Raw genomic sequence first — 26,848 nt, 5'->3', positions numbered from 1 at the left:
CCATGTTTACGTGGAAGACTGCGAGGCTCCGGGCTCAGCCATTAACAGTGGGAGGCGGGGGGAAACAGGGGCAAGGTGGATGGTCTCTATTGATTGTGCCTTTGACAAAAACAGTGCATGCATGTACGATGTATGCAATAAAAACAAGAAAAATGCATGTGCATATGTGCATGTATACATGTAAACATGAATGCGTTGTGTGTTCAAGCATGCATATATACCCTGGTGTGTGTACGTGTGTGTGCACATGCATGTGTTTGTGTGCACACACCCATACGCAACCAGGGTATCCCTGCTCCATATTTCCATTAGTTGTGAAGGAGTTCATCTCCCCAACAGGTTAAAGACCTCATGTGATCGCACCCCACAAAGAACACAATTTCTTTAAAACGCCTGGAGCAGGGCAGGTGCTGAGCGGAAGTGCAGTCTCCCAGCTTCCCAGCAGTGTCTCTATGGGGGGGAAGCTACGGGGGTCACCCACACAGACCAGCTGCTGGAAATCACACAGGGATGGCCCCGCTAAGATGTCGCCATCCTGCAGCTCAGAGCAGGGGTCCTCAGCCTGGGCACTGGTGCCATCTGGGGGAGACCATCCTTGGTGTGGGGGCATCCCGTGCAGCGTAGGGTGGGGAACAGCGTCCCTGGTGGCCGCCCACCACAGCCAAAATGCACCTCCCCCGGACGCCTGTGCTACGCATCCCCGCTTTTTCAATATTGCCCGTGCAGCCCCGAAGGGCCTTTCTGAGGAGCCCCTGCTGCCCCAAAGGTGGAAATGCTGCTGGGGACGAGCCCGGCCGGTGCGGCTCAGTCCTACGAACCAGGAGGTCAGGGTTCAATTCCTGGTCAGGGCACATGCCCGGGTTGAGGGCTCCCTCCCCAGTAGGGGGCGTGCAGGGGGCATCCATGATTCGCTCTCATCGCGGATGTCTCTCTCTCTCTCTCTCCCTCTCCTTCCTCTCTGACATCAATAAAAATACACATTTTAGAGAAAAGAATGGCTGGGACAGGACCCCGCTCCAGTGCAGTGTTTTGCCACGGTCCCTGCGATCCTGAAACACTGCTCTCGGCGGACAGACACTGAGGAAGGGCGGTGTCCTCCCGAGTTATTTTCTCAAATACTCAACTTCTTACCCGAATGCGCTATCTCCGCATACCATCTCTAGAAAACAAAGATGTCACTTGCTATGTTTGGTAAATGTCACAGCAAAACACGTAACGATTATGCTCCGAAGCGCGGCAACCACCGAGTTTCTGCGTTTGGGACGGCACAGCGCATTCCAGCACCCACATGGTGCAGCTCCAGTGGGAGCGGGTGCCGACAAGCGGGCGCTCCGCAGGGCCAGTCCCCTGACCGAGCCCACAGCTCGGAGGAGGAACGAGCCACCACGGGGAATCTGAGCTCCCAGATAAGCGTGCGGCTGCCCGGCGTGGCCACGCTCTACGTAGGAATGGGAAGCCCCCCACCAGTACCTCGGGGAAAGCCCGAAAGATGGGGAGAGCGGGGAGAGCGCCCGGGGAAGGCGAACAAAGGTCCGTGTCAGCCCAAGCCGGCCCTCCAGCGGGGAGTCAGATGATCTGCTTTTGTTGCTATTTTTACATTTTGTAAAAAGGCAACAAAGCGCATTTGCAGACATCATGAATGATACAGTATACTGAGCAGGCCCAAGCCCAACGCTGAGCTTCCGGAGCGGACCCCGCACCCCACGGGGCATGCCGCTCCTCTCCCACCCCCCAAGGTAACAGTTCTTATGCAACAAAAAGAAACTTTGAAAAGATACGCTTTATAGCTTTTCTGAAGCACATAGTTCGAAAATATTTGGTTTTGAGACTCTTTCCAGAATGAAGAGAGAGAGAGAGAGAGAGAGAGAGAGAGAGAGAGAGAGAGAGAGAGAGATTCTAAAAAGAGGGCATGCAAGCTAGGGCAGGGTCAGCATTGGAAGCAGGGACCCTGCAGGGGGGTGAGGTGACACCCTAAATCCCGTGCCAAAGGCGACTACACACAGCCTCTCCATTCTGCCCATCCCCCCCGCCCCCCGCCCCCCGCCCCCGTGGTCAAGGCTGGGAGGGAAGACAACCTTGGACATGCACGGACAAGGTCAAGTCTCGCTGTTCAGGAGGCAGGCGATTTACAACACAGGTTAACAGGAACGCCGGCCCGTCCCTTCTCTCCCTCCGAATGAACTGGGTTGGGTCCTGCTATCACCTGTGGACCTAACACTTACTGAACCGTCTTTCAACCCCAAATGTGTGACTTTTCCCATGAACCTACAGGGCCAGAAGCCACATATGAAGAGAGAAAACCATTTTGCTTAACCTGGTCTGAGGGGCTGCTGCTCAGATGAAAGGGGGAGGAGGGGGGAGAAGGAAAAGGAGGGTGGGAGGGTGGGAAGGAGGAAGGGGAGGGTGGGATGGAGGTAGAAAGTTCTGAACCACCCAAGAGGATAAGGAAAGCTGCAAAAGTCTGTGTTTTTATCAAATCATGTCTTTATACCTATTGGCAATGTTGAGAATTTCACCATTTCAAATGCACGTGAGCTCTGGTCCGTGTGTTCAGAAGCTACACATAAATGGAGGTATTTTACTTTTTATTCCGTCAGACTCTGCTTTCCAAATAAGTGGGCGGTCACCCACGGGAATGCTCCCTGCGGGGAAGGAGGGCAGCGGGCGGGATGGCAGAGGGGCGCCCTACCTCTTCCTGGCTTCCTCGTACTGCCAGTTCAGCCGGACGCGGTCCACAAGTCTTGTTTTATCGTCGAAGACAAACTTCCAAGGCAGAGGGGGGGAAGGAAAGCATATTAGAAGCATATTTTTAAAACAGACAATTCATTTCAACTTTCAGCGACCATGAAGGATATCTTGATTCATCTTTCAGCTCCCATTTTCCAGAGGCCTGGGAGGAAACACCCCAAATCCTAGCCAGCAGCCACCACGGACAGTGGCGCTGGGAGGGGGCTGGGAAGACTTTCGCTTTCCGGACGTGGGTGAACGTTTTTTAAACAGTGAAAGCATATTCATTCGTTGTGTGATTCCAAAGAACAACTTGCGTTTTCAGAGAAATATTGGACGACTTGATAAAAACTGATACAAAGGCAAAAAATTCAGCTCATTTTGGGCAATATATTCTCTCATTTCCTTTATTGGAATTCTTTCTTGTCTAACATATTACATATGTCTCCTTCCCCCCCATTATTCTCTCATTTCTTAACAAATACGAATGATGTTCTCCTAGGAAGTCGCCAGATCTAAGATGACAGACCAGCTGTGTGACGCAGGGACCAGGACCGAATGTTCCATGGCTGGAGACTGGTGCGTTGCCTTAGGAGTTAGACCTGAAATGCTAAGGTCTGCCGTGACCACTAGCTGCGCCTAAGTATTCCCCCACGGATCGCACTGAAGTGAGCAAATCCCTAAACCAGGGGTCCTCAAACTACGGCCCGCGGGCCACATGCGGCCCACCGAGGACATTTATCTGGCCCGCCGGGTGCCGCTGCCTGTCCTGCTTAGCAGCCGACTCGTCCCGGGCCCGCAGTGCGCATAGGAATTTGTTCATAGTTGTTTTTTTAAACTATAGTCTGGCCCTCCAACGGTCTGAGGGACAGTGAACTGGCCCCCTGTTTAAAAAGTTTGAGGACCCCTGCCCTAAACGGAAGGAAAGAAACGCCTGGCTGGGAGGTGACTCTAGCTCTCCTTGGTGACTTCTCCTTCGTTCCCAGAAACACATTACTTTGTTTCCATAAATCGCCTCCATCTGTAGACCTGACCTACTAACTAGACCATATAATATGGCCATTACGCTTTTTTTTTAATAACCTCATGTCAACAAATACTTGAAACTATTCTACGTGAGTGATTAGTGATGAAGTTATCGATACACATCATGTAAGTGCAGTTCAAACCCGCATTGTTCAAGGGTGAACTGTAGTTTTCTGTAACGACATGATGTAGTAGAAAGCACAGGGGTTTAGGGATCAGAGATGGTGATGCAAACTCATGCCCGCCTCTCCCTGACTACATGACCTTGGGTAACCTGGCACCTCGATCCCCTCTCCCGGCACGAGGGGATGGAAACAACCACCTACATGGAGATAAGAGCCAGGAAGCTGCCAACCCAGGCTGCCAGTCTCCGCCCTCCGTGGCTGCGCCGGGGCCAGCGCAGCAGCATGGCCAGCCTCTCCCCGACCCCTGAGCACCACCAGAGAGCCTTCCATCTGTCCTGCTCTCTCAGACCAGCTCAGAGTCTCCCCGACCCTGGAGCACCATCAGAGAGCCTTCCATCTGTCCTGCTCTCTCAGACCAGCTCCGAGTCTCCCTGACCCTGGAGCACCATCAGAGAGCCTTCCATCTGTCCTGCTCTCTCAGACCAGCTCAGAGTCTCCCCGACCCCGGAGCACCATCAGAGAGCCTTCCATCTGTCCTGCTCTCTCAGACCAGCTCAGAGTCTCCCCGACCCCTGAGCACCACCAGAGAGCCTTCCATCTGTCCTGCTCTCTCAGACCAGCTCCGAGTCTCCCCGACCCCGGAGCACCATCAGAGAGCCTTCCATCTGCCCTGCTCTCTCAGACCAGCTCCGAGTCTCCCCGACCCCAGAGCACCATCAGAGAGCCTTCCATCTGTCCTGCTCTCTCAGACCAGCTCAGAGTCTCCCCGACCCCAGAGCACCATCAGAGAGCCTTCCATCTGTCCTGCTCTCTCAGACCAGCTCAGAGTCTCCCCGATCCCTGAGCACCATCAGAGAGCCTTCCATCTGCCCTGCTCTCTCAGACCAGCTCAGAGTCTCCCCGATCCCTGAGCACCATCAGAGAGCCTTCCATCTGTCCTGCTCTCTCAGACCAGCTCAGAGTCTCCCCGATCCCTGAGCACCATCAGAGAGCCTTCCATCTGCCCTGCTCTCTCAGACCAGCTCAGAGTCTCCCCGATCCCTGAGCACCATCAGAGAGCCTTCCATCTGTCCTGCTCTCTCAGACCAGCTCAGAGTCTCCCCGACCCCTGAGCACCATCAGAGAGCCTTCCATCTGTCCTGCTCTCTCAGACCAGCTCAGAGTCTCCCCGACCCCTGAGCACCATCAGAGAGCCTTCCATCTGCCCTGCTCTCTCAGACCAGCTCAGAGTCTCCCCGACCCCTGAGCACCATCAGAGGGCCTTCCATCTGTCCTGCTCTCTCAGACCAGCTCAGAGTCTCTCACTTCTAATTCCAACCTTATGATAAGCAGCACTGAATTATTCACGGAATTCAGCCTTGTACTTCTTTCCCTCCCTCCTGCCAAAATCTTTAGGCAAAACATGCCAGACATTTCTGACTTACAGGTTCTTCTCATGGCGACCATATTCCTTAAACCAAAGGTGCCCGCCCAGCCTTGAACGTCTGATCCTACTTTTAAGAATAATAAAATATGGCTATTCCAGGACACCCAAGGCATGAGAAGTCACTATTTACTGATAGTACAGTCCCCTCAAAGAAGCACTACCCGCTAAAATTTCAAAATATTAGCCAATCATTTAAAACCCAGAGGTTTTTGTCAATGGCTCTTCCCTTCCTTTTTTCTCCTTTTATTCAATATGGCGGGGGGCAATCTGTATTCTATTGATATTTCATCGTCAAGCCCAAAGGAACAGAACAGTTTATCCATTTGTACCAAATGACACACTTTGCTCAATGACATTCAGCAGCAATGTCTTCAAGCAGTGGCTTCGAATGTGACTGTCAACTTACTGGTGTGGCTAACTCAAGGTTTCACTGATCATCACAAAGGGGTGTTATGAAATTCTTTCAGGTCCCCAACAAAATAAATTTTAATTCAACTTCATTTCCTGACATTCTTTGAGAATGAGAAATAGCACCAAAATAGGACCCAAGGCGACACAGCCACAAAGCCTTTGAGACGCACTGGTCCAAGCCAGAGATCGGCAAACTAAGGCCCGAAGGCCCATCCGGCCTGCCACCTGTTTGGGTAAATGAAGTTTTATTGGAACACAGCCCCGCCCATTAGTTCACACATTACCTATGGGTGCTTTTGCTTAACAACACCACCGAGTAGGTGTGACAGAGACCATGTGGCCTGCAAGGCCTCAAATGTTTACTATCGGGACCTTTATACAGAAAAAGCTGGCTGATCCATACTCTAAAAAGTCACATGTCTGTCTAAGAGACATCTAAACTCAACTCTCAAAAGGATTCTGCCATTTTTAAGAATCCGAATCACAGCCGAAACTGGTTTGGCTCAGTGGATAGAGTGTCGGCCTGCGGACTGAAAGGTCCCAGGTTCGATTCCGGTCAAGGGCATGTACCTTGGTTGCGGGCACGTCCCCAGTAGGGGGTGTGCAGGAGGCAGCTGATCCATGTTTCTCTCTCATCGATGTTTCTAACTCTCTATCCCTCTCCCTTCCTGTCTGTAAAAAATCAATAAAATATATTTTTTTTTAAAAAAAGAATCCGAATCACAAAGATATAGGTAATAAGCAATTTCATTGTATCCCAGCCACTGAACCTTCACAGCTGGATGTGAGAAACAATGTTTTTTCTTCAAATCGAAGGGCACAAAAGCCAGAACACTTCCGAAGAAGAAGTGGAAAAGGAAAGCAAATGACAGATGATCACACAAAAGCAGCCCTTCCTGCTCGATTCTTCCCTGGTGACTTACCTCTCCGATGATGTCGGTCTGAGACCCGGCGTCGCAGAACTGGTGCGCGTCGCCAAGCGCGCCCGGGTGGTGAGGGACCTCCTGCAGCGGGTCGGTCAGAGAGAAGTTATTCCTGAAGCCGTCGGTGAGCTTGGCCAGGCTCTGCAACAGAATGAACAAGCCACCTGAACAGAGCTGGGCGTGCGCCTCTGCCTCTGAGAGCAGGCATTTCGCTCCGGGTGCAGGGGGCGGCCTCCCCACTGGCGGGCTGGCCCCCCAACCCCCTTCTCATCGGATTTCAAGGAAATGTCCAGCACATGCACCTGTAATACAACTCTCAGTGACGGAAACCAGACCGCGCTCGAGTCCTCCTGGTAGCGCGTGAACGATACAGAGAACAACTGTGGTACCATTTTCACTGGTTTTCAAAACTGTGTTTCCTTTTAAAAAAAAAAATTCCCTCCCAAAACGCTCAGTCATAGAACCAGAAAGTAGAATAGAGGTTGCCAGGGGTGGGGGGGAGGGGAAATGGGGAGGTGTCAGTCAAAGAGTACAAACTTCCGGTTATAACATGCGTAATGTACAGCAAGGTGACTTAGTATACAAAACTGTGCTGTATGCCTGCATGTGGCTAAGAGAATTGACCTTAAATGCCCTCACCACGCACACACACACGCACACACGCACACAGTTAACTATGTGAGGTGGTGCAGGTGTTATAACTTTATGGCGGTAATCATTTCACAATATGTATGTGTATCAAACCTTCACATTGCACACCTGAAATTCAGACAATTTTGTTTGCGAGCTATACGCCAGTGAAGGGGGGGGGGGGAGCATTCACATCTCCCATGTCCTAGCAGTAAAGGAGCCTGAGATGGATGCTACCTTGGGATCTTCCTAAGCCACGCAGGGGGCGCAAACAGCTCCCAGGTGATATTGACACGTTTTCGTAACCTGACTTTTCAGTCATGCTTCTACATGGTCAAAGGCCCCCTCACACATGCGCTCGTTTGCCAAAGCTCAGAGGAAGTGTGTATTCTGGCACACGGAAGCCCTTTGGGTGAACGTTCAGGAGAAATGGGATTTTCTACAATTTTTTAAAAGGCCGTTTCTGCAGACACCGGGGCGGGCGCCCAGGGGCCGTCGAACGCAGCGGGCGCTGGATCTAGACCGCGGCGTCCTGCAAGGGACCGACGTCGTTAAGCTCGTACAAGACAGACAAAGCCGCTCAGATCCGCGGTCGCCCACCATGCGGTCCAAAAGGTTGGCGACCACCGGTTTAAGGCAACCGCTGGAGCAGTGGTCGCCCCCGGGTGCATGCCAGTGTGGAGCAGAAAGACCGACGTGCATCTGGTTGCAACAAGTCAGCTTTTTCTAAAAGTTACAGGAACTACAAGAACTGAAGTTGCAAGAGCAACAGGAAGCGACAATGACCCCAGCCTTATGGCTGAATCTCTGCCCACGGGAGGGCACCGACGCGGGGGAAGGGACGGGGCACGATGCTGGGAGGGAGCCGTGCGGAGCAGCTGGCACAGTCCCAGCTGTCCGTGAGGGTCGCTGAGCACGTGCTGGGCCTGTCACCTGTCCTCAGACACACGCCGAGGGTCCGCGCGCTAATAAGGGTAGTAACGGGCAGTGAGAGAAGGGAGAGACAGCAAGACTTATCGGAGACTTTGAGTTATTGTGATTACTGGACAATGTGAAGGTGTCACCCACTGTGGCTTTGTGTCCTCCAAAAGCTGTGTTCCAGTCCTCCCCCGGGGCCCGCGAACTTGAGCCCATGCAGTCTTCACAGACGGAGTCAAGGTAAGACGAGGTCACACTGGATTAGAGCATGCTCTAACCCAGGGACTGGCGTCCTCATGAGAAGAGAAAATTTAGACAGAGACACATGGAGAGCACCAGGTGACAGCAAAGCCACCCCCCCAGGAATGCCAAGGGTTGCCAGTGGCCACCGGAAGCTGGAAGGGACAGGAAGGGGCCTCCCAGAGCCTTCAGAGGACGTGGCCCTGCGAACCCCTTGATTTCAGGCTGTGGCCTCTAGATTCTGAGAGAATCCATTTCTTTGGTTCTAAGCCACCTGGTTGGCGGTCCTCTGTGATGGCAGTCCTGGGAAACGAGCACGCATTGTTTTAAATACGTATGTGTACACACACATAACAGATATATATGCGTAAGTGCGACTATGTATACATGTATGTCTTAGAATATACATGAACTGTGCGTAGAATAAGTATAATATTTTAAAAATTCTAAATAAAGAAAAGCTGGACGAGTGGGCGAAGGGGCGCGCGCCTCCCACCTGCATCAGGTCCCGCCTCTCCTTCTCGCCTGTGCAGATGGCTTTCTTGATGGTCCGGAGCTCGTTCATGATAGCCTGGGCCTCATCCAGCTTGTAGTTGGTGTGAGTATTGGACATCTTACGGTCAATCCTGGTTAAAAGGGAAAGCTATTGTCACTCCATGCGAGATGGCCCCATCCCGTTAAACAACATGAAAAACTCAAAAGCTTCACAGAAAGGTGGAGAAGAGTTCAAATGAGTCCCGGCAAAGGAAGAGAAAGATCCCGGGCGAGCCCCTGTGGGACACAACCTGCGCCGTGGGGAGCCTCTAATGATCAGGCAACGAGAGCATCAGCTGAGCACCTGCCTGAGGCTCTCAAACCTCCTCTGAGAGGAGGGCCGTGTCTTCCTCGCTTATCCCCAGCGCCTGGTCAAAAGCGTGCACTCAATACCATAGCGCTGAGCTCTGTGTGCGGGGAGAAGATGTGGGCAACAGCAGAGAGCAGTGAACTGTCATTGACGGCACCGCGTGCAAAAGCTGGAACCTCTGTGTCTTCCCTATGCACCTCCTTCTTTTATGTCCTCTTGGTTCTAATTTATCACTCTCCCTCTCGCTACTGCGCACCTCGATTCTTGCCTTTAATCCAAACACCCTTCACCCTTCCTTCCTCCCATGCATTCACTCTTCCTCCCATGCATTCACACTTCCTTCCATGCATTCACATTTCCTTCCATGCATTCACACTTCCTTCCTTCTTCCTTCTCATCCATCCTTCCTTCCCACTTGTCCTTCCTTCCTTTCTTCTCACCCATCTTTCCTTCCTTCTCATCCATCCTTCTTCCTTCCCTTCCTTCCTTCCTTCCTTCTTCCTTCTCACCCATCCTTCCTTCCCACTTGTCCTTCCTTCCTTCTTCCTTCTCACCCATCCTTCCTTCTTCCTTCTCACCCATCCTTCCTTCCCTCTCATCCATCCTTCCTTCCTTCCTTCTCACTTGTCCTTCCTTCCTTCTTCCTTCTCACCCATCCTTCCTTCTTCCTTCTCACCCATCCTTCCTTCCCTCTCATCCATCCTTTCTTCCTTCCCACTTGTCCTTCCTTCCTTCTTCCTTCTCACCCATCCTTCCTTCTTCCTTCTCATCCATCCTTCCTTCCCACTTGTCCTTCCTTCCTTCTTCCTTCTCACCCATCTTTCCTTCCTTCTCATCCATCCTTCTTCCTTCCTTCCTTCCTTCCTTCTTTCCTTCCTTCTCATCCATCCTTCTTCCTTCCCTCCCTCCCTCCCTTCCTTCCTTCCTTCTTTCCTTCCTTCTCATCCTTCTTCCTTCCCTCCCTCCCTCCCTTCCTTCCTTCTCATCCATCCTTCTTCCTTCCCTCCCTCCCTCCCTTCCTTCTTTCCTTCCTTCTCATCCTTCTTCCTTCCCTCCCTCCCTCCCTTCCTTCCTTCTCATCCATCCTTCTTCCTTCCCTCCCTCCCTCCCTCCCTTCCTTCTCATCCATCCTTCTTCCTTCCCTCCCTCCTTTCCTTCCTTCCTTCTCATCCTTCTTCCTTCCCTCCCTCCCTCCCTCCCTTCCTTCCTTCTCATCCATCCTTCTTCTTTCCCTCCCTCCCTCCCTCCCTTCCTTCCTTCCTTCTCACCCACCTTTCCTTCCTTCTCTCCATCCTTCTTTCCTTCCTTCTCATCCATCCTTCTTCCTTCCCTCCCTCCCTTCCTTCTTTCCTTCCTTCTCATCCATCCTTCTTCCCTCCCTCCCTCCCTCCCTCCCTTCCTTCCTTCTCACCCACCTTTCCTTCCTTCTCTCCATCCTTCCTTCCTTCTCACCCATCCTTCTTTCCTTCCCGCCCTTCCTGCCTTCTGGCCACCCTCCCGCCCGCGTGCACGAGGCGGGCAGCAGTCCTCTGTCACGTCCTCCATACCTAAGTCTCAAGTCGGAGGAGCCCTCAGGCTAAAGCAGTTGGGATACTTGGATCCAGAAATGGGATGCGCCCCTCTGGAAGGCCGTTAGCTGTGTGTGCTGCGGTTCCGGCCCCACCACCGCACAGCTCTGCTTCTGAGTTGTCGCCCCACGTCGACTGAAAACCTGGACCCTAACAGCCAGCCCAGACTCCCTAACTTGGCCCTCGGGGAGGAGAAGCGACACTCCAGCTCTCCAGTGGGACCCTGGGCAGGTCACTTCGCCTCTTTAACCCGCGTCTCGCATAGGACACGAACGATGCTTCTCCCCCTTCCCGGGCCGAGGCCTGGCGTGTCATGTTTGTGTGGTCACTGCTACTCTGAGGACGATGCTGGATCTCCTTACTCATGGGAGAAAAAGTCAATAATTCACCAACCCCGGTACTTTATTATCATTAACAAATTCCTGGCCACATGCGTCACAACTCACAGCAGAACTCAGCACCGGGGCTGAGCTGAGCTGTCAGCGCCCTTGGAATCAGAGAAGGACAAATGGCGCGAGCAGGAACCCTTCCTCCCCCTGGAAGCCGCTCGGCCCGGCAGCAGCGCCGGCTGCCATCCGTTACAAATCACACACGCACCAAGCCTGCTCCCAAGGCCTCTTCCACGCAGAGCGGATGCAGGCGCACCAGGGGACCCCACACATTAAACGGTGACACCCCTAAATCCCAACATGGCCCGGCATGTGTTTTTCCACTTGGGCTATTCTATGGAGACCCGAGAGTCTAAGGCGAGACAGCAGCAGAAGGCCATCCATCTCACATCTGCGAGGAAGTGGCCTGACTTTTCTTGCGGGGGGGGGGGGGGGGGGGGGCGCCCTGGAATCTAGACTCATTTACATAATAATGTCTCCTTGTATTCATCTTCTGATCAAAGGCTTCCCAATGCGGCTCATTGATGTCACAAACCACAGCCCACATAGGCTGATGGAGTCTGGAGAAAAGGGTTACAGCATTTCCAGACAAAAAAGCCCCAAGGCCAGAAAAGTCTGACTTCTCCGCGAGGCAATGACCGCAGCCCCTGGTAAGCAGGTCTGCCGACCCCTCCGCAATGAAGACAGCAAATGGGTCACGCCGGCACTAACACCCGGGCAGAGAAATGAAAACTCGACCGCCTTAAACAAAACTGTTTCAAATGCTTGAAAATCAATGCCAGTCCAACCGCCACAGACACGCCGCGCGGTCCAGGCTGCAATGGGGGGCTACGCTGGTCAGCCCAGCTTCGTACTGTGCTGTGGTTTCCCGCTGGCTCGGGCGGCTACAGAGCCAGGGATGGAGCCAGCAGTCTCCCGAGGCACCAGGTTCTACGCTGGGAGCGGCTGCGGTTCCCATAAGGGAGAGGGGTCCGCAGGCCTGCACTTCACCCCACCGGCAGACTTGCACAGTGCCTACAAGTTCAACTTCAAGGCCACAGGCGTGGGCTCTGGCCTTAGCTCTACGCAAGCGCTCTGAGACCTTGAGGAAGAATGAAGACCGGCCCAGAGCAGCTGTTTTCAATCAGTTCCGAGCGTGTCCCCACGTGGTGAGCAGGAGGAGCTGGAGGGGGAGGCTGCGAGGGCCCGGGACCCTCAGCCCTGCCTCGGCAGCACCTCCCCCCTTCCAGGCTCAGCTACTCTGCTTCGACAGAAGACGATGTGGGGGGGGGGAGGCAGGAAAGGGAAAGAGAGTCCCCTGTTAAAAAGTGGGCAAGCGCCCTAGCTGATTTGGCTCAGTGGATAGAGCATCGGCCTACAGACTGAAGAGTCCCAGGTTTAATTCCGGTCAGGGCACGTGCCTGGGTGGCGGGCTCGATCCCCAGTAGGGGGCGTGCAGGAGGCAGCCGATCCATGATTCCCTCTCATTGTCAATGTTTCTGACTCCCTCTCTTCTAAAATCAATAAAAATACAGCAGGAAGGCAGGGGAGGTTGGGGGGGTGGGGGGCGGCAAGAGATCAACCGAAGGACTTGTACACATGCATATAAGCATAACCAATGGATACAAGACACAGGGGGGTGGGCAGGTAAAGGCATGTACTGGGGGAAGTGGAGGCCGGGGGGAGGTCCATGGGGAAAAAAAAAAAAAGAGACATATGTACTACTATTTGTAATACTTCAAACAATTTTAAAAAATCAATAAAAATATTTTTTTAAAAAAAGTGGGCAAGCTATTAGAGAATATGATCTCGATGTTCTAGGAACCTCTGAAATACTATCATTTCAAAAGAGTTCTATTGTTGTAGAACATATCCTTACATAATAAAAGATTATATATCATATAAGTACGTATAACCTTATATAAACAGCATATATAGCATACATTATTTAAATTATATTATGGGAATAGTATATGGCCATGGTCGGCAAACTGCGGCTCGCGAGCCACATGCGGCTCTTTGGCCCCTTGAATATGGCTCTTCCACAAAATACCACGGCCTGGGCGAGTCTATGTTGAAGAAGTGGCGTTAGAAGAAGTTTAAGTTTAAAACATTTGGCTCTCCAAAGAAATTTCAATCGTTGTCCTGTTGACATTTGGCTCTGGTGACTAAGGAGTTTGCCGACCACTGGTCTATGGAAATAGTTCAATGGATCAAGGATCCACTAGGTGTTAGGGTCTTGCTGTGTGCTTCCCGGATGTCACCTCCTCTAATCCCCTCAGTGGCTTTACAGAATAAGCATAATGTCAGATTTTATAATGAAAAAATGGAGGCTCAGAGAGAGCACCTAAGTGGCCCAAGATGACACGCTAAGATGTGGCAGAGCCGGGGTTCAAACCCCCATCTCCCGATTCTCAAGTCTGCATTGGACGCCCCCCGAAGCCACGGGCGGAACCCTACTCAGAGCGGCCCAGGGCGGTCCACAGGCTTAGACGTGGGCAAGAGATGCTCCATAGAGTTCAAGCCACTCCCGCTGCCCCACGGGATCCACCTGCATCACCCAGCGCCTCAGAGGCCAGCAGAGTGCTCCCTTCACGTCTGCAAGGTTCATCTGGGAATTTTCTCCCTTTTTTCAATTCCTTCTAGAACTTTGGCTGAAATCAAAGAATGGGCTCAATGATTCAATATTTTCTAAAATAACAATATATTCCAGCTCATAAAGAAAATCATAACATCTGTGACTGCCAAAGAACTGTCTTTTTCTTTGTAGAATTTTCATTAAGAGTCCAAGACAGTTGCTTATACATGTCAAATAAAATGACAGAGCGCTGATAACTGCTCAACAGAAGGTGGCACTGCCCGGCCGCCACGGCTCAGGGGTTGAGCATCAACCTATGAACCAGGAGGTCAGGGTTCGATTCCCAGTCAAGGGCACATGCCCGGGTTGCAGGCTCCATCCCCAGTAGGGGGCGTGCAGGAGGCAGCCGATCCATGATTCTCTCTCATCATTGATGTTTCTAGCTCTCTCTGCCTCTCCCTTCCTCTCTGAAATCAATAAAAAACACACACAGCCGAAACCGGTTTGGCTCAGTGGATAGAGCAACAGCCTGCGGACTGAAGGGTCCCGGGTTCGATTCCGGTCAAGGGCATGTACCTTGGTTGCGGGCACATCCCCAGTGGGGGGTGTGCAGGAGGCAGCTGATCGATGTTTCTCTCTCATCAATGTTTCTAGCTCTCTGTCCCTCTCCCTTCCTGTCTGTAAAATATCAATAAAATATATTTAAAACACACACACACACACACACATTTAAAAGGTGGCACTAGAGGACATACATTATTATGCAGTGTGCTCTGCTCTGAATGTTATGCCGCCCCCACCCCGCCCCAAAATTCAACGCCCAGGGTGAGGTATTAGGGGGTAGGGCCTCTGGGGGGTGATCAGGTCATGAGGGAGAAATTCAGCAGCTTCGGGCAGGTTAAGTGACTTGCTCAAGGTCACACAGCCTGTAAGAGGCACAGCGAGGTTCGTGCTGAGGCCCCTCACACCAGCACGCATCCCTTTCATCGCCAGCTTAGCAATCCGCTCCAAGTCGAGGCCTGCAAACTCGTACTGTGTCAAACCTGCAGGCCACCCACACAGCCAGTCCCATGTCCCAAACGAAACCGGGGCTCCTGCTCTGCCCTTGAGAGCAATGCTGAGAGAAGGGGAGAAGGCGCAGCCTCAGAGGGTGACCCCAGCACCCCCGAGCAGGCATTTCGGCGATGTTTATCATCACCCCCTCCCTCCCGCTGCCCTCAAGCTCCCAGACTCGTGGTTCCATTTCAGATGTCGAGAGCACTGTGCTGGCAGCAGTAAAACCGAACGACTTCTTAAACCCACGTCTTGAAGAACGGGGCTGCCAGGCCTCCAAAGATATTCCATGTTAATACCACACATTACAACCCGAAAGAATGAGAAGTTTTGTTACAGTCCACCTTTAACATCACAGCGCTGGCAGGGGGCCTGCGCGAGCCTCAGAGAGCTTCCGGCAGCTTTCTATCAACAGCAGGTCCTGTGTGGAGCCAGACCTGTCCCCCCGGCTCCAACAATGCGCCCTTTGTTCCCGCCCGGGGCTGTATGTTTTGCTGTTATCTGAGCGGTGCGGGCCTTTTCGCACGGGCTGTGCCTTATGTGCTATGTTAATGGGATTTTGTTGGTCTAAGGCGCTCTGACTGCGAACAAGCTTACCCTTCTCTGCAAGCACTGAATCCCCTCCGACAGAAAACGCTAAGTCCAACATCTCATGCTGCCTCGTTCCGGTGCTGAGCGCTCAGAAGAGAGCAGGGGCTCTGCGTTAAGGGGACGCGGGTTTAACTTCACTCCCAGCACCCCGCTAGGAAAGGAGTTCATCAGGCAGTTAAGAGGCTGGAAGAAAGAGGCGAGCTGGCTGAGAAAGCAGCTCGTGGAAACTGGGTATTTGGAACACTGCGTTTACGGCCGTTTTCTGTGGCTTGAAGGGCAGTCACAAGGAATGGGGGTTCTTGAAACAGTCTGTAGCAGAGACAGAAATGCTGGAGGGCAGTTAATAAGAAGGTGAGTGGCCATTTACAGAGACCTCCCCGAGACCCTCGCCCAGGCCCTCACCCTGAGGGTCCCAGAGGCCAAGAATGAAGTGACTTATGGGACTGCTCAGGGGGCAGGAGCAGGGACATCAGCCGAGCGCTGCCCTGCGCCTGGAGCTGTCTGGGCCGAGGTGCGGCAGGGACCAAGGCTGCATCTTTGTCATCCTATAGCTTTTCACCTCATGCTGCGCACATGTAGATACGAAAGATTTCAGCGTAAGTTCCCGAAAATGGGTTTGCTGGGTCAAAGCGTAAGTGCATTGGTGGTATTTTCCTTTTTATATTTTCATAGTTTTTTGAAATATAGTTTATTGATTTCAGAGAGGAAGGGAGAGGGAGAGAGAGACAGAAACATCGATGATGAGAGAGAATCATGGATGGGCTGCCTCCTGCACGCCCCCTACTGGGGATCGTGCCCACAACCCGGGCACGCGGCCTGACCGGGAATCGAACCCTGACCTCCAGGTTCATAGGTCGATGCGCAACCCCTGAGCCACGCCGGCCCAGCGCATTGGTGCTATTTTTAGATATTGCCATTACCCTGTCTAGGGGTCACACCATTTTGCATTCCCAGCAACAAGCAGGTGAGTGTGGGTCAAAGAGACAGACAACACAAAAACACATCTCTGTCAGGCAGCCATTCGTGTTTCAAGAACAGCAGAGCTGGGTTGGGACAAGAATGGGGCGGGGGTGCTTTTAGGTCCGGCGGGCAAGCCAGGGTCCCGCTGGGATGTCATTTGTCCAGAGGACTGTGGAGGGGGAGGGGGGGAACAGGCGTGCGGAAATCGGGGGGAGTGCTCCAGGCACAGGGAGGGGCCAGCTCCAGCCGGAGACCAGCAGGGTGGCCGGGGATGAGCGCAGGTGAGTGAGGGTGAGAATGGAGGGAAATGAGGTCAGGAGAGGGGCCAGCGTGGAAGCCCGGGGCTGGAGTGTGAGAACGGTGAGCCCTTGCAGGCTCGGCTGCAGGTCACGGCGGAAAGCTGTGAGCATGAATGGGTGCCAGGCCTGGAAACAGCACCCCACAGAAGGCAGACAGCAAGAAGGCAGTCGGGACAGTGCCCCCCCCCCCCCCCCCCCCCGCCAGCACGTCCTGGGCCACCGTGCCAGCACGCAGGGACGTTACAGGTGTCATGGCGGAAAAGGGCTTCAATGGGCCACGAGTGTGGGAAAGCCGGGGTGAAGCAATGCTAAGTGAGCTCCTGGCTGCGGGACAACTGGGAATCCAACACGAGGCGCATTCCAGATCTGCAGGAGATCTAGAATAACGAGAGGGAAATCTCCCCCGCCCGTTGGCACGCTGCACGCTCTTGCGCATCACCCATCTGGGAACTGCACACGGACTAGTCCCGAGCCCTGCCCTTGGCCCCGGGACCTGGTAGAGGCGCAGGGAGATCGCTCCTCCAGACGAGCGCGGAGCCCAGCCGCGCTTTGACCGGAAAAGCCCCATGTTGCTGACGACTTTCGTTAATCAAAAATGTTGCCGCTCTTTGCTGGAGACGTTTACACGGGACCACGAGAGAAATGCAAATGACAACTCCACTGCGATACTATCTCTCACCTGCCAGGCTGGCACGGGCGCAAAAAGCGTGGCAGCACCTTCGGCTGGCAGAGCCCTGGGAACCGGAGCGCTCACCTATCAGGGCTGGGAATGCAAGATGGGGCGCCCCCTGGAGAGGGGGATGGCGCTATCTAAAAATACCACGGGTGCATCTGCCCTTTGACCCAGCAAACCCAGTTTCGGGAACTTAGGCTGAAACCTTACGTATCTGCACGTGCACAGCATTAGGTGAAAAGCTGATGGGCAACATTATAAGTGGATGTACCAGGCAGATAACGCCAGAACCCACCAATCATCTTCACCCACAATAACCGTGTTCTGGCCGGTTCTCAGTGGCTAGCAGGGTGGGCAAACTTTTTGACTCGAGGGCCACAATGGGTTCTTAAACTGGACCGGAGGCCCGGAACAAAAGCATGGATGGAGTGTTTGTGTGAACTAATATAAATTCAAAGTAAAGGAGCGGAGGGGAGAGCAAGAGAACCCTCTGCTCTTTCGGCTCCGCGGGCCGGATAGAACAGCCGAACGGGCCGGATCCGGCCCACGGGCCGTAGTTTGCCCACGGCTGGGTTAGAGTGTCGGCCCAGGGGACCGAAGGGTCGCAGGTTCGATTCTCGGTCAAGGGCACGTACCTCAGTTGCAGGTTCCCCAGCCCCAGTGGGGGCCCCGTGCAGGAGGCAACCAATCTATGTGTCTCTCACGTTGATGTTTTTTTCTCTCTCTCCCCCTCCTACCTCCCTTCTGCTCTCTCTCTAGAAATCAATGGGGAAAAAAATCCTCGGGTGAGGATGAACAAAAAGAGAGGCAGACAGACAGACAAACAGCTGGAGAGTGTGCGCCTCTGCGTGGAAGTAACACCACCACCACCTACAAAACATACGTACCCCTCAAAAAGGGAAGAAAAAGAAACGGAACTTGAATCAGATGAAGGCCCTTATACGAATGACAGCCGTTTGCATATACAGCAGGAGCATGTTAAATGACACATGCGCAGTCAAGCAGCAAAACCCACTGTCAGGGAAACTCGACTAGAAAAGCAAATAGCTTCTTCAACAAAGCTGTCAGAAGGAAAACCGCAGGAGCGGGGGCAGAGATTAAGACGCACCAGCCAAACGCACTGTGTGGGCCCCGCCTGAACACGGACCCCGACAAACCAGAGAAACGGGCAAACTCGCTGGAGAAGGGACAATATTAAGAGGTTACTGCTCAGTGGGGGGTAGGCATTATAGTTACGTCTCCAAAGGAGTCCGCACGTTCAGGAGAGATATTGGTGGATTATATGGTTCTGGGATTTGCTGCCACGAGGCAGGAAGAGTTTGGGGGATGAGGCGGTGTGCGAGCTAACAAGGTGAGCCGTTGTGTGTTAGCCGTTGAAGTGGGCCGAGGGGTACTGGAGGGGGTCCATTACACTGCTTTTTCTCTCCTTTTGTATATGTTTGACATTTTCCATCATTAAAAGTTTATATATGTTACACACACACACACACACACACACACACACACACATATTCTATCATTAACCCAGAGACTGTGTTCATGGCCAGCTCCCATCTACAAAAATTAACAACATACACAGACTCGAAAAAAAAAAAAAATACAAAAGGTTCTTTTTTTCTCCCTTGGACCCAAGCGTAATGATGGATTTTCTCGCTAGCCAGGAAAGTTCACCAAGATAAACAAGCCGAGTTGAAAACGTTCCGAGCGGCCAAACGCCCGGTGAGGTGCTCTGGAAAAGAATACACGGGTATTCTGGGAAGCAGGAGCAGCACAACGTTTCTGGGGGGCAACCCTGGGCTCCCTGCCTCCAGTCAGGGCTGGCACTCATACCCGAGGAGCCCCGTTGTGGGCACAGCGCGTGGGCCTTAACAGCTGACGCCAGGGGCGTGCTAATCACCTTACCGATGTCCACCAAAAGGTTTTCAGAATTCCTCGGCAACCAGTCCCAAGCTGCAGGCCTCGCTCCAAACATGAGCCACGTTCAGTGCCGGAAAGAGAACGGGGCGCCCCCGTCCCGTGCACAGCCTGTGCCGCTCACAGGAAGGGGCCGGATGACTTGTACTCGCGAAGAACGTCAAGCAAGGCTTGAGCGCCCACGTTTCCTCTGCTTCCTGCGAGTTGGTCACGGAACAGGGAAAACACGTACAGTGACATCGCAACATCTGATCCGACGCTGCCTTTCGGGGCAGCTCCTCCGCACAGCTGGGCTGGCGGTCCCAGGACCAGGGCCGGGTCCAGCATGTTCCCCCCGGCCCTCCTCGGCCTCCGCCAGGCTCTGGCGGGGGGTGAGGACGGTCCCCTTGGCGGGGCCTATTTACCATGGCTGCTCCCAAACAAGGGATCCTGCCGCGGGGAGGAGAAAGGAAAGGCGCACACTCCGAGCAGAGCTGCCTGCAGGTGTAAAGTTACAGCCCCCCCCCCCCCCCCCCGCTTCCTGTCCAAGGATCCCAGAGAAAGCAGGGCTGCCTTTTCCTAGTCTTAAAGCGCCCGGCTGCAAGCGCTGAAGCGACTTCCCGGCAATGCCGAGGGGAAGGGCTTTCTCGGCACCTAAGCCCTGGCACTTTCCATTTTCCAGAGCAGCGGTTTTCATCCTTTTTCGGCGCATGGCACCGAAACGGATTGCTGAAATTCTGTGGCACGCCAAAAAGACAGTGTGCCTTTTGTCCATCTGACAAAAAGCAACAGGTATCGTTTTGATTCATTCACACTGGGCTGTGATTGCTGTGTTGGCTGTGGTCATTTTTCTTTTTTTTTTCTTTTTTAAAATATATTTATTGATTTGTTACAGAGAGGAAGGGAGAGGGATAGAGAGTTAGAAACATCGATGAGAGAGAAACATCGATCAGCTGCCTCCTGCACACCCGCTACTGGGGATGTGCCCGCAACCAAGGTACATGCCCTTGACCGGAATCGAACCTGGGACCCTTCAGTCCGCAGGCCAACGCCCTATCCCAGGGGTGGGCAAACTTTTTGACTCGAGGGCCACCATGGGTTCTTAAACTGGACCGGAGGGCCGGAACAAAAGCATGGATGGCGTGTTTGTGTGAACTAATATAAATTCAAAGTAAAGGAGCGGAGGGGAGAGCAAGAGAACCCTCCGCTCTTTCGGCTCCGCGGGCCGGATAGAACAGCCGAACGGGCCGGATCCGGCCCGCGGGCCGTAGTTTGCCCACGGCTGCTCTATCCACTGAGCCAAACTGGCTAGGGCAGCTGTGGTCATTTTTCATTTGACGACCTAAGGGGAAGAGGTGGGTGTCCCTGCCTAACTGGTCAGGTACTGCACGATTTGGGAATTCCTGCGGCACACCGGCTGAAAATCGGTGTTCTAGAGTCTTCAGTCTGAGGCTGAGGTGGCAATATAAGGTTTGTCGTCAAATAAGGGAAATGGAGGCGGCCAGAGTGATGGCGACCAGGCAAAGGCACAGGCGCCGGGCCTGGCGATTCGGCTGTGGGAGGCAGAGCCGGCAGGGAAAGGTGCCGGGCGGACTCCCTTCTGAAGCTCAGGGGTCCTGTGCCACCTGACCCCGGTCACCTCCACAGCCGCACAGGCCTAGCGTGAGAAGCTGGAGGGTCTGGGGACACTGTGAAGTGGTGAGTGTCCCTGGTAATGACAGAAAGCAACAGTGTGGCGCAGTGACAGAAGGAAAGCAGCCTCCAATTCACCAGGTCAGTCCCGGCACCTTCTGAGGCCCCACCCACTTCGATGATGCGCTCTGCTGACTTCTCTTTCATTTTTATTTTTGTAATCCCCACCGGAGGGTATTTTTGCCAATGATCTTTAGAGAGAGAGGAGAGGAGAGGGAGAGAGAGAGAAAAAACAAATCAATGGAGAGAGACACATCGACTGGCTGCCTCCCGCACGTGCCTGGAGGCAGGCGAGCGAACCTACAACCCAGGTATGTGCCCTGGACCAGGAATTGAACCCATGACCCTTCAGTCCCCAGCCAGCGCTCTAATTGCTGAGCAAAACCGGCCGGGGTTCTGCTTATTTCTGATCCGGCGCCCTCCTCTTTTTAAAAAAATCCTCACCTGAAGATAAGTTTTCCGTTGATTTTTAGAGAGAGTGGAAGGGAAGGAGGAGGGAAAGGGAAGGAGAGAGAGAGAAACATTGATGTGAGAGAGAAACATCGACTGGTTGCCTCTGGCACATACCTGACTGGGGTTGGGGATCAAACCAGCAACCGAGGTACTTGCCCCTGACTGGGACTCAAACCCGCGACCATTCGGTGCGCAGGCCAGTGCTCTAACCAGTGAGCAACCATCCAGGCCTCTGCTTATTTCTTATCTTGCCCCTTAGCCGCAGTGACCAGGCGGGCGCAGCCACCACGCACAGAAGCACCCAGCGGGCATCTGTGCTCTGGAGGCCGCTGGGATGTGCGGGCTAACATCACGGAGCCCGCGGCCATGTGCGGGGAACACGGCTGCGAATGCACGCACGAAGGGAGCAGCCAAGCCAGCGGCCGAGACTGAAAAAGCAGCTTGACTGGCTTAAGAACCCCTTTTTGAAAAGCTACAGTGACGAGGGCTCATTACAGGAAGCCCCACGGCGGGCCGAAGCGCCGGAGAACGAGCACACACACGCTGCTGGGTAATGGTACGGAAAGCCAAGGGCTGGCCGGAAGGGTAAGACTCCAGCTCACGCTAAGCAGGCACCAAAAACACCAAAATTCACCGCCGGGAGCGGCCTGCAGGGGGCAGGGCTGGGTCGGAGCGCCACAGAGAGCAAGCCCTCTAGGCAGGACCCCAGCTCACCTTGCCACTGTGTCTCCCCAGGTGCCTGTCATACGCCCTTAATAAAGAAATGGACAGGTGCCTCCACCAAACCGTTCCCGGCTGCTTAAAACCCTGGGGCTCAAGCTAGTGCTAAACCACGCGGTTGACATGCCGGCGGACCACCCTTCACGTGAGGCGGAGAGAGTTCCATCCGTCACACGCTCACATGCTCTAGCGCCTCCCTATGAAGAGCAATACTGCCGTCACACGTGCCACCGTCGCTGCACCTGCCACCTCGCTGAGAACAGTGCCAGCCGCTTCCTGCCGTCTGCTGAAGGCTGACTGTGTGCTGGCGCTGCCTCCTGGCCAGTTCAGCCTGATGAACGTTGCTGTGGACTGAATCGTGTGCTCCCCCCGCCCGCCCAGGATGGTATTTGGAGATGGGGCCTGTGTACGGAGATCAGATTGAGATGAGGTCGTGAGAGTGGAGCCCCATAATGGGGTCAGTGTCCTTATAAGAAAAGGAAGACACACCAGAGACCAGAGCTCCCTCGGAACCCCCACCACGTGAAGACACAGCAAGAGGCAGGTCCTCACCAGATACCGAATTTGCCCGTTCCATTGCTCTTGGACTTCCAGCCTCCAGAACTGTGCGAGGGAAATGTCTGCCGTTTAGGCCGCCCAGTCCGCGGTGTTTCGTGGCAGCAGCCAAGCTGGCTGAAACAATCCCCATTGACAGTGAGAACAGCAGGCACAGCAGGCATAAAGCGCATGCCTCCGTGCAGCAAGCGGAGCCAGGCTCTGGAGCGAGAGAGAATGACTCTTGACCGACAAGCATACCCTTTCTTACGAAAACGAATTCTTCCAGACCAGCGACATCCCCCTTTATAAAATAACTTTGGTTCATTCCATTTGCTGACTCGATACAGCTCACAAATAAGAAATTCATCCCCGAACTCTTGGTGGGGATAAAGGTTTCATTGTCAAGATGCCAACACGAGGAAGACCTATAGACCAGACTGCCCAATGGAAGGGTCTGTGATGACGGAAATATGCTACCAGCTGTGCTGTCCAAGGCCATGGCCACCAGCCCAGTGGTTCTCAACTGGGGGCAAATGGGCCCTCCGGGGAACCCCTGGCCAAGTCTGGAGACGGTTTTGGCTGCAACAAGTGGGTGCGAGGGTGCTAGCAGCACTAGGGGACCAAGGCCCGGGATGCCGCTAAGCATCCTCTGGTCCTCAGGACAGCCCCACCACAGAGAGTTCTCTGGTCCAAAATGTCTCCTGCGCCGAGGTGGGGAAATCTACACTAGCCACATGTGATTGCTGAGCATTTCAGATGTGGCTACTGGGGCTGCGGGATCAATTATTCTAGTTCAATTTAATGAATCGGATTTGAACTTTTAGAATAAAAAAAAAAAATGAAGAGATCGACACTGACAAAATGGGAATTCCAATTTAAACAGCCATGTGTGTCTTGGCGAGTGCAGCAGCTATGGAGAATGTAGACAAATATAAAATAAAGGTCTGGTTTCCAAAGGGTTCCACTCCACTTCAAGGAACAAAGTGTCTTGAAGGCAGGGACCCTTATGCTCGGGGTCGGGAAATAACGAGCGTGAACACAATCCCAGAAGCAGGCGCCCAGGAAGCGTGAGGACTCATGCCCAGGCACCAAGGGGTCAGCACAAAAGGAAACCACGGGCTCTGCTCCCTTCACCGCGGGCAACTCACTCTTGCAGGGTCTCCACCCCCTTCTCTTTGTACTGCAGCTCCTGCTTCATCTGCGCCAGCTCTCGTTTTAACCTGGAAAGCTAAAGACAAACAACAGTTTTTGCAAAAATGGCTGTGAAAAACGACTTCCACCGTTGTTACCACTGTCACTGAAGTTTCTACTTAGCTTGCCATTCATGGGATCATCTACTCTCTCCATGAGCTTCCATTCACATGCATGAAACAGCCACCCTGGCCCGGCCAGCGGGCTCAGTGGTTGAGCATCGACCTGTGAACCAGGAGGTCACGGCTCGATTCCCTATCAGGGCACGTGCCTGGTCGCGGGCTCAATCCCTAGTGTAGGCAGGGTGTACGGGAGGCAGCCGATCAATGTTTCTCTCTCATCATTGGTGTTTCTCTCTCTCTCCCTCTCCCTTCCTCTCTGAAATCAATAAAAATATTTTTTCACCTAAAAATAAAATAGCCCTAGCCGGTTTGGCTCAGTGGATAGAGCGTCGGCCTGCGGACTAAAAGGTCCCGGGTTCGATTCCGGTCAGGGGCATGTACCTTGGTTGCCGGCACATCCCCAGTGGGGGGTGTGCAGGAGGCAGCTGATCGATGTTTCTCTCTCATTGATGTTTCTAGCTCTCTATCCCTCTCCCTTCCTCTCTGTGAAATATCAATAAAATATATTTTTAAAAAAATAAATAAATAAAAAATAAAATAGCCCTAGCCGGTTTGGCTCAGTGGATAGAGCGTCAGCCTGTGAACCAAAAGGTCCGGGGTTCGATTCCGGTCAAGGGCATGTACCTCAATTGCAGGCTCCTCCCTGGCCCGGGCCCTGGTCAGGGCTCATGCAGGAGGCAGCCCATTGATGTGTTTCTCTCACATCGATATTTCTCTCTGTCTTTCCCTCTCTTCCACTCTCTAAAAATCAATGGGAAAAATATCCTCAGGTGAGGATAAAATAAAATAAAATAAAATAAAATAAAATAAAATAAAATAAAATAATAAAATAATAAAATAAAATAATATAAAATAAAATAAATAAAATAAAATAATAAAATAAAAATAAATAAAACAGCCGCACTGGAAGAACTGCCTTGCTTACATCCCAAAGTCCCAGCACTTCCTGCCCACGTGGAAGTGCACCGACTTTCTCTCTCACGGCACTGATTTGTTCATTACAGTCAGCGAACTGTGTAACACTCTGCCCATCTTCCCTTGTACTTGCTCCGCACAGAGCCACGGAGGAGGCCCCGCAGCTGCGAGCGCCGTCTCCTCCCATCACCTGGTGCTTATTCAACAGATTCTGGGACCCGCTCCAGGCCTGCGTTAAAGCTGGGGTGGGGGCCGGGGGGCTCACACGGTTAACCAACTCCCCAGGGGTGTTTCTGAGGTGCACTAGAACCTGAGACACACCGCTTCGGGGACCCAGACACCACAGCAGGAGGCTTCATTTCCAAGGTGTCTCCCATGTTTTGATGCAAATGCAACAAAACGGAGCCCTCCCCAGACCAGCAGGACAAGGGGCTGAAGTGGTGAGAGGAGGGAGCACGGGTGACTTTTTGTTAGACGGGCTACAGTTTTAATGAAACAGTTGCCCTCCTATTGGAAAGGAGTGGAGAGTACAAACACATATAATAATAATCCATGGAAGGAAAATCTTATTAAAATGTGAGTGCTAGCCCTAACCGGTTTGGCTCAGTGGATAGAGCGTCGGCCTGCGGACTCAAGGGTCCCAGGTTCGATTCCGGTCAAGGGCATGTACCTGGGTTGCGGGCACATCCCCAGTAGGGGGCGTGCAGGAGGCAGCTGATCGATGTCTCTCTCTCATCGATGTTTCTAACTCTCTATCCCTCTCTCTTCCTCTCTGTAAAAAAATCAATAAAAATATATTTTAAATAAATAAATAAATAAATAAATAAATAAATAAAATGTGAGTGCTAGACACGCCGACCGCCCGAAAATGAACCATGATCAGCGATGGCACACAGAAGTACATACGGGCACCGTGTCACTCACCCGATCCCGGCGACTGGCTATTTCCGCTTTAATCTGGTGTGGGTCGTACTTCGTATTCGTTGAATATCCAGAGAAGGCTAAACAGAAGGAAAACACTGCATTTTACAAAGGGTCCTTGAAAATAAGTAAACGCACACCGACAGGCACTTCTGATTCTCCCCGTTAAACGATGAAGTCTCAGCTTTCCAGGTTGGTCCGGGCGCCTAAAGAATCAGCGCCCCACAGCCTCGCATCTGGGTGTGTGGTCTCTGCCTGAGGCCCGCCTGCAGGACCCCGCATCGGAAACGGGACTGCGCTGGCCTCCGCTGCAAGCCGCGGCTTCAACAGCACATGCGCGCCAGGACGGAAAGGTACGATTATGGGAAAGTGCTCTTGCTGTGCAAATAGTACACGCACCAGGGTCACTTTTACTTTCTCTTAAAACGCCCACACAGCCCGGCCGGTGTGGCTCAGTGGTTGAGCGTTGACCTATGAACCAGGAGGTCAAGGGTTCGATTCCTGATCAGGGCACAGGCCCGGGTTGCGGGCTCGATACTCAGTGTGGGGCGTGCAGGAGGCAGCCGATCAGTGATTCTCTCTCATCACCGATGTTTCTCTCTCTCTCTCTCCCTCTCCCTTCCTCTCTGAAATCAATAAAAAATATTTTTTATAAATAAATAAATAAATAAATAAATAAATAAATAAATAAAAAATGCGCACACACGGGAGTGCGCATTTTTATTTATTTCCTTATTTATTTATTTATCTCGGGAAGGATAGAGCCCAAAAGTCAACTGTGGTCGTTTTCAATACAAGAGATTTTATTTTTATTTTCGTCCTGTCTACAGTCCCCAGATGAACAATTTTTGACGTGAGAGAGAACATACACTCAAGATCTAGAAAATGAGAAAGACAGCTTCCTAGCAGTGCGCCTGCACCCGCCAGGCTGAGGAAAAGCTACGCTTCCAGGCTGTCTGCTGCACAGAACTCCAGAGAAGCGCCCCCCGCCCCGCCCCCCCCCCCCCGCCCCGCACTCCAGCAGCCCGTTGCTGATGGCTGTCT

At 52.9% G+C, this 26,848-nt stretch overlaps 1 protein-coding gene across 1 annotated transcript in view; it reads right to left on the bottom strand.

Moving 5' to 3' along the window:
* WWC3 (WWC family member 3) overlaps positions 1-26,848 on the bottom strand; it is a 122,615-nt gene that overhangs the window by 37,896 nt on the left and 57,871 nt on the right. Inside the window, exons 4-8 of the mRNA XM_080652841.1 lie at positions 25,808-25,884; positions 23,804-23,883; positions 8,923-9,052; positions 6,639-6,779; positions 2,690-2,763 (exon numbers count right to left, since the gene is read on the bottom strand). Of these exons, the coding sequence (XP_080508967.1) occupies positions 2,690-2,763; positions 6,639-6,779; positions 8,923-9,052; positions 23,804-23,883; positions 25,808-25,884 (502 nt within the window). The remainder of the gene's footprint in view (positions 1-2,689; positions 2,764-6,638; positions 6,780-8,922; positions 9,053-23,803; positions 23,884-25,807; positions 25,885-26,848) is intronic.

This window comes from Plecotus auritus (genome assembly GCF_963455305.1).
Source record: "Plecotus auritus genome assembly, chromosome: X".
In the NCBI taxonomy this organism is placed as follows: Eukaryota; Metazoa; Chordata; class Mammalia; order Chiroptera; family Vespertilionidae; genus Plecotus; species Plecotus auritus.
Note: the sequence above shows the minus strand (reverse complement) of the source record. Positions and strands in the feature narration are given on the sequence as shown.